This window comes from Gossypium arboreum, chromosome 1 (genome assembly GCF_025698485.1).
Source record: "Gossypium arboreum isolate Shixiya-1 chromosome 1, ASM2569848v2, whole genome shotgun sequence".
NCBI classification, from domain to species: Eukaryota; Viridiplantae; Streptophyta; class Magnoliopsida; order Malvales; family Malvaceae; genus Gossypium; species Gossypium arboreum.
In genome coordinates, this window is record NC_069070.1 from 116806504 (window position 1) to 116814431 (window position 7928).

General features: G+C 28.1%; 1 protein-coding gene across 1 annotated transcript; it reads left to right on the forward strand.

Annotated features, from left to right (window-relative positions):
• The first annotated feature begins 5382 nt into the window (after positions 1–5382).
• On the forward strand, positions 5383–7550 carry LOC108480715 (multiprotein-bridging factor 1a-like). The gene is made up of 4 exons (XM_017783792.2): positions 5383–5644; positions 5822–5905; positions 7054–7136; positions 7241–7550. The coding sequence occupies exons 1-4, from the start codon at positions 5503–5505 to the stop codon at positions 7358–7360; spliced, it is 429 nt and encodes a 142-aa protein (XP_017639281.1). The 5' UTR covers positions 5383–5502; the 3' UTR covers positions 7361–7550.
• Positions 7551–7928: the final 378 nt, after the last annotated feature.

Here is a 7928-nt window from a genome sequence, read left to right on the forward strand (position 1 = left end):
TATTGTAACTCCTTTAGATAATACGGTAATAAATACCTTAGCCCATAGTTTATTCACAATATTTTACAAATAAATTATTTATAATAATAAGATATCACTCACTGAAAAAATAAATTGTGTAAATTATAATAAAAGTATAATTGAAGATGAATATAAAATGTTATTTGATATTTCTTGCGTTTTATCCATTTTAATTTTTTAATTTTTTAATATAATAATATTTAATTTCTCATAAAAATATTTAATTTATATGGGGACCACCACATATGTTGCAAATTATTGTTGGTTTAAATAAGAAACATTTAAATTGCTAAAATTAAATAGTTTAAATTATAATTAAAATGTAATTGAAGATGGATATAAATATATATTGTAAGACCCAAATTTTGCCCGGGACTCAATAAAACTAAACCCGAATTAAACCTAGCCTATTATCCAGTTACAAGCCTAAACCCAATTTTGGCCCAACCTAATCCCAACCCAAACACAAAAAAAAAATAAATAAATAAATAAAAAACCTTGGCCACCTACTCCACCACCTTTGTTGGCCACCCACCTTGGCCACCAACTCCACCACCCTTGGCCACCTAAACCACCCCAACCACTCCACTTGTAAAATTTGGCTATAAAAGCCATTCAAGACTTTATTTTAGGGGTGGGTTTTTGGTTTTTTGGAGAAGAATTGTTCTTTGTTTTGGAGGAGGTTTTTTTTGTTTTTTAGAGGTGTTTTTTTTGTTTTTTTGGAAAGAAGGTTATTTTTGTTTATTGGAAAGGCTAGTTTTTGGAGATTAATCAAAGATCAAAACAAAAGAGGTTTCTTTTGTCTATTCTTATCTTTAGTTCTTTGTTTGTTTATTGTTTTCCTTTCAATTTTATTTTGTTTTTTTATACTGAAAGTAAAAATAAAAGTAAGAAGCTTACCCATATTTTCATTACCAAAAAGTTTTTTGAGGTCCTATTGTTGTATGCGGTGGCGCCGATGGCGACCCGTGGGGTCCATGACCAAGCAAAAGTTTTACCAACGGCGATTTAGAAAAGAGGAGAAAGAGAGTTGAGAGCTTTGTTTTATTATTTTATTATTTTTACTATTATTTATATTATTATTATTATTTCTCATGTATATATTATTATTTATATTATTATTATATTATATATGCCCTCTCCATATTTATTTATATTATTACTATCATTATTGTTACTTTTATTATTTTTATTTCTAACTACTATTATTATATATATATGTATTATTGTTTGTATCATTATTATTATTATCACCCTATTGTTATTACTTTACTTTTGTATTCTAATATATTATTAATATTACTCATATTTTCATTATTTTTGCTATCACTATTACTATTATATATTAGTGTATATTTTTATGTATATATATATATATTTATATATAGTATTGTTTTTATTACTTTAATTTAATATTTTTATTATATTTGCTTTTGTATTTCTATATTTATTATTATTATATAGTAGTGTGTATTTCTATTATATACATATATATATATATATATATTTTATATATAGTATTATTGTTTACTTTACTTTAATATTATTCTTATTATCATTATATCCAACCCAATAATAATTCTTTCATAAAGTAATATTCCGTATTTGGTAATTCGAGACAATCGTGCCCTAACTTATTGGGTTTCGATTTTCTCCTTTAACCTAAATAACGGAATACTCTTTTAAATCGCGACATGAGTTTTGAAAATGCTTATTCTCGGAGATACGAGGTGTTGTGCCCTAACTTACTGGGTATGGCATTTTGTTACCTCGAAATAAGATTTTTGCAAGTAAAGGCAATATTCGTGTTTGGGAATTCGAGGAAGCGTGCCCTAACTTATTGGGTTTCGATTTTCCTCGTTCACCTTAACTAACTGAATAACCTTTTGAAATACACATTTTTTTATATAAAAGGTAAGCTCGTTCTAGAAAATTCAAGATGTCGTGTCCTAACTTACCGGATGTGACATTTTATATTGTGAGACGAGAAGGTCCTTAACATTTGAGCATTTTCTTTACAAAGAGGGATCGTATTTTAAATTCTTTCAAGTTTTCAAATTTTCGACACTAAGACACTAATTAATCAACTAGGTACCAATTTTGGGCGTATCGAGGGTGCTAATCCTTCCTCGTGCGTAACCGACTCCCGAACTCATTTTCTGATTTTCGTAGACCAAAAATTATCGTTTTAGTAAATCTTAACTTTTATTAAAATGATTAACTTAAGGTGATCCGATCACACCTAAAAAGATTGGTGGCGACTCCTGTTTTCATTTTTTTTTTCTTCTCCAAGTCGATACCCATTTTTTTCAAAAAAATGGTTACGACATATATTAATTAAAAAAAGTGTCCTAATAAAATACTTATTTTAAGTTTGAATAAGGGGTAAAAGAATAATTCTATTTTTGTCAAATTTTGTTATAGTCCTTATATTATGCTTAACTTATGAATTTAGCTCACATACTATAATTTGGTCAATTTTAGTTATTGTACTTTTGAATTGATAAATTTTAATTTTGAACTTTTCAATTTTAAATTTTTATCCTAACCCGATGAATAATAGTTGAATCCATTTAATTTTGGTTTACTATTAATCTTTTATAAATTAACTAATTGAGGGAAAACAAAGTATAAGATAATTAACCATACTAATAATCTTTCATAAAAACTATATTAAAATGATAATTATTTGGTACATTTAATTTTAAATAATAATTGGAAACTATATCTTAAGAATTCATTTTGAATATATTTAAAAAATATTTCCAAAACAAAAAAAAAATTGAAATTAGAATTCAATTTAATTTGTATGTGCACATTAATAATAAATAAAATTAATTATAATTTTAATATATTGTTCAAATTTTAAATTTAATGTCAAAACATTAATTTTAATTTTATTAGTTTTAATATTAAAATGATTATTTTAATAATTAAAAATAAATTATAATTAGATGAAATATAATCAATATCAAAATTTATGAACTTAATGCAAAATCAATTTACATAGTAAGTTATTATAATAGTTTTCCAAGTTTATAATATTGAAAAGGGGTGAAGAAATATGGGAACACATCAAATTTTGTCAAAGTCCAATACCAAAGCTCGTTTAAATCGGTTCGTATGATCTTTCACATGCTATTATTTGATACATTTCATATATATACACATATTATACCATTTCATATCATGATTCAGTTGAAATATCATTAATCAAGTTCATGTTTTATAATTCCCATTAATTGAACTCAGACTCAAGATGGATACATGGATTGTCCAACCAACACATCAATCTGGCACCTCAAAGTATCATTAGAAAGTCCGAAGTAATTTGCACTCAGTGCTATCATATCATACTTGCACTTAATGCATCATCGGAAAGACTGAAGTAATTAACGCTCAGCACTATTTATATCATACTGGCACCTAGTGCATCATCGAAAAGATCGAAGTTTAAACTCGTACACAATCTAATCCTATGGCATGCCAATTATATTTGACTTTTCCCGAACAATTAATAAGGTAACCAATGTTCAATAACATATCATTACATATTTAATATCATAATTTCATATAATTTCCATCATCAATTCATATTACGAATCATTTAACATGTTCATATCATTCTTATTTTTACTATGTTCCAAATCAAGTCAATCTCCGACATTCAATTTCATCAAACACAATCATTTCATGAGACAAGTAATGATCTTATCTTAATAACTAATATGCAACAATCATGTATATATATGTTGAAATTAAATCATAAAAATACAAATTGAATTTGTCACTTGTCTACGACTCTCATATTTCCCTCGCGAGGCTCCTCGTCGTCTTTACTCTTTAGCTACGTTCAATAATGCAATTATAAAATAATGTCAGTTCACATCCCAATCACATTAAAATACATAGCCAACATATTTTGTAATTTAATCAATTTAGTATTTATACTCGCTATACACATATTTTTTCATATTTAACATCGGATCAAAATCCAATTTCACAACCTTTCATTAGAGATCCTATACTTTTCATTTACAACATAATTTCATGAGTTTTCAATTTAGTCTCTAATATTACAAAGTTATCTAACAAGTTTAACTCAATTTCTAACTTAATTCTTATCATAAGCTAAGCTTATTAGCTACCAATTTCTTCAAAAACGATTAATTTTATTTTAATGGCAACTTGATAAACATCTAACAATTGATCAAATTAACATATGAAATAGCTAGATTAAACTCCCATGATCAAGAATTTATAAAAATCAAAGAAAAAGGCTTGGTTGCCTTTGAAAATTAATGGTTCAAGGTATCTATCGGAGCAAGCACAGTAACTAATTATTCGTATTATGGAGGCCCATTAAGGGGGTAGATGTTGGCCATAAGTTTTAAAGTTGTTCCATACCCGGGGCGAAGATCAAATCCTCGACCACTAGTTAAGACAAGAAAAACTCTTATCATCTCACTTACTTCTCGTATTTAGTTGAAACTTCATCTTTCATTCCACTAAGTTGCCATATATACTTAGTTTAGTATTTAATTAAACTAGTTAATGATAATTACTTAGTTAATCTTATTTTATATTTTATATTTTTAATTGTAATTTCATTAAATAAACCATCATTTCCCACTAACTTATAAAACAACAACGATTTAGTAACTATTTTGGTCCTCTAAATTATTGCTAACTAGGTCCCTAAGTATTTTTAAATTAAAATTTAATACGAGTTAAATTTTACAATTTAGTCTCTGAGCTTTAATTAATAATTTTCTCGGTTAAATTATTTAACCAATCTTTAATATATTTTCATATTAGCTCCATAAATCTTTCTATTTTACTTTTACGGACTCGATTTATGAAGATGAGATTTTAAAATGCATTTTCCGACCTTTGGAAAAAGTCGGTTAATTACAAAGTACATAATATGTGTCTTTAATTATTCATATTAATCTATAATGAATAATTTTTATTATGATTTTGTCTAAAATGATTATTTAAATGTCAATTTAGTTTGCTTAATTATTATGATTTTATATAAATATTATCGGTAGATGTTAATTCTATAATATAGTATAAAATAAAGAGAAAATAATTTAACTAACATTTAAAGAGTAAAGATTAAAGCGTTCTAAAAAAGAAATAGGGTAAAATATTAAATTAAAATTTTCATTATGACTTTAATTATTCAAATAAATAATTTTTTAAAAAATCTTACCTATAAAACAAATCTATCTGAATTTTTGGACATAAGCCCAAATCAGAACTCAAGCCCAACTAATGTTTTTAACTTTAGTGATTATCTGCCACGTCATCTAATAATAGTTAATAGTAAATGGGGATAATACCTCGTATAAATAGACAAAGCCCCTTTGCTTTTTTGCTGCATTTCTGACCAAGGAAGAAAAATTCTCTTCCTTTTTTTATTCCTTTCTTTTTCCTTTCATCCAATCGACCAAATTCAGAGCTTACAAAAGAAAAATGGCCGGAATCGGACCTTTAACTCAAGACTGGGAGCCCGTCGTTATTCGGAAAAAACCCCCAAACGCCGCCACCAAGAAGGATGAGAAAGTCGTTAACGCCGCCCGTCGAGCCGGTGCCGAAATCGAATCCGTCAAGAAATGTAATTTTTTCCTTTTCAGTTTTTTAACTCTTTTTTCTTTTGGGAAAACTGCGTTTAGTCAGATCATCGGACTAAATACCTAACTTAGATGACAATTTATTATATCGATTAGGGTTTTTGTTTTTAGTGAAAATAGAGAATAATAAAAATCTAATTTTGTTGATGGGAATTTTGCAGCGAATGCTGGGACGAACAAGGCAGCATCGAGTAGCACTACTTTGAATACAAGGAAACTTGATGAGGAAACTGAAAATCTTGCTCGTAAGAAATATTTTATTCCCTTTCATTTAAATTTCTATTTACCCTATTATAACTAAGTTATATCTGAATTATAAATGAATTTTTTATGTATGATATTCCCAATTTATTTCTCAAAAGAGAATGATAATTTTAAATTTGAATGTATTGTTTTTTAAATAAATGATAATTTTAAATTTGAATGTATTGTTTTTTAAATAACGGTAATAAAATCATTTGTCTATAAATCTGTGTGTTCTGATGGATTTTAATATTTGTATGCTACTAAAGTAATTGTTGATATAAATTTTAAAGTATGTTTCAGAATATGTAATCCTCTTTAGCTAGTAGTTTTGTCTTACTAGTCTAAGCTATTAAAAAATAAGAAAAAACTTTGCATATCATTGGGGATAGAGAGGTTTTATGAATTTATTTTTATTAATAAGTATACTTGTGTGCCCTTTGATTTTTGCTTTTTGCTTTCTTTCGTGTGTTTAGGAACCGATATGAGCTTTTAATGCATCTATGCATGCTTTGTAAATTGTCTTGATTAGCTTCTCTTTCTTTTGTGAATTTATTTTTATTAATAAGTATACTTATGTGTCTTTTGATTTCCGTTTTCTTTGGTAAGTTTAGGAACGGATATGAGTTTCTAATGCATCTATGTGTACCTTGTTAAGGTGTCTCGACTAGCCTTTCTTTGTCTTGTGAATTTAATTTTATTAATGAGTATACTTGTGTATCATTTGGTTTCCTCTTTCTTTCGAGTTTAGGAACTGATGCAAGTTTTTAATGCATCTATGTATGCATTGTTAAGATGTTTCGATTGCTTTGGAAGATCAATTATGCTTTTATGATTTTATCTACAATTGTTTTTCGTGATTTTCAATTTTACAACAACCTTGGTGAATTACCTGATTACATGTTTTTGTAGTTTCCTTCAATCTCTTATATAACAAGTGAGATGCTTTTTTATTTACATAATTGGCTATTATGATATGATCCTAATCCTGGCCTCCGATCAATTTGTTTAGCTTATATGATTACCGTATGTGTTCCTCTCCGCCCTACTTGCTCCATATGTTTTCATCAGTTTTAAACTTTTGTACACCTTTGGTTTTTAATCAGTGTTTCTATTATGATTTTTGATCTGTGCTTGAATTGATGAACAGATGAAAGAGTGCCAACTGAACTGAAGAAAGCCATCATGCATGCTCGAATGGAGAAGAAACTCACCCAGTCTCAACTTGCTCAGGTCTCTCTCATGTATCTATGTATATGCATGATGTGCACTCCCCGAGAGTGTTATGAGTCTCTATTGTTAAGTTCTTTCGTTAAATCTTTCTTGTCATCTTACAGATGATCAATGAAAAGCCCCAGATTATACAAGAGTACGAATCCGGAAAAGCTATTCCTAACCAACAGATTATAGGTAAACTCGAGAGGGCACTCGGTGCAAAGCTGCGAGGGAAGAAGTGAGGAGGGTCTTATCGTTAATCAAACAGAAGTTGAATATGGGGTCCAGTTCTTGAGTCCTAAAAAATGGTGATGTAAATAAATGCACTCTACAGTTACTATGGCTCGCATGTAATAACAGCGTCTTCGATGTTATCTGAAAACTATGACTATGACTGATGAAATGAAGTGTGTTCTTGACTGTTGCAAGGGATTCTCTGTGCTATTTATATTTTGCTTTTGTGAATTTAGAGTAAGACACACTCCTTTGATGAACAGACGATGGTTTCTACAATTAGAAACACCAATAAATTTGTTTTGGCGTAAACTTGTTGCAATTGGAATTTTGTGCTCGGAATCTAGGGATCATGTCTTAAAAACCAACAAAATGTTGTAGAGAACTTCATGAAACTTGCTTCGTGCTTCATACTTTAAAGTGTGAAGGTTTACTTTGGAATTCCAACACTTCATTTCTTTTTTTAAAAAAAAAAGAAGTTATTTGGACTCTTTATTTGTATTCAACGCACTTTTGGGTTGGTTGTATGTGATATTCTTCACAAACTTAGATTCTAAATGGATCTTTAAGTTATAA

Excerpts from the sequence above, each read along its gene's own strand:
- LOC108480715 (XM_017783792.2), top strand. The coding sequence starts at position 5,503 with ATGGCCGGAATCGGACCTTTAACTCAAGACTGGGAGCCCGTCGTTATT. Across the intron at positions 5,906-7,053 it reads GGAAACTGAAAATCTTGCTC|ATGAAAGAGTGCCAACTGAA; the intron begins GTAAGAAATATT and ends ATTGATGAACAG. Across the intron at positions 7,137-7,240 it reads CCCAGTCTCAACTTGCTCAG|ATGATCAATGAAAAGCCCCA; the intron begins GTCTCTCTCATG and ends GTCATCTTACAG.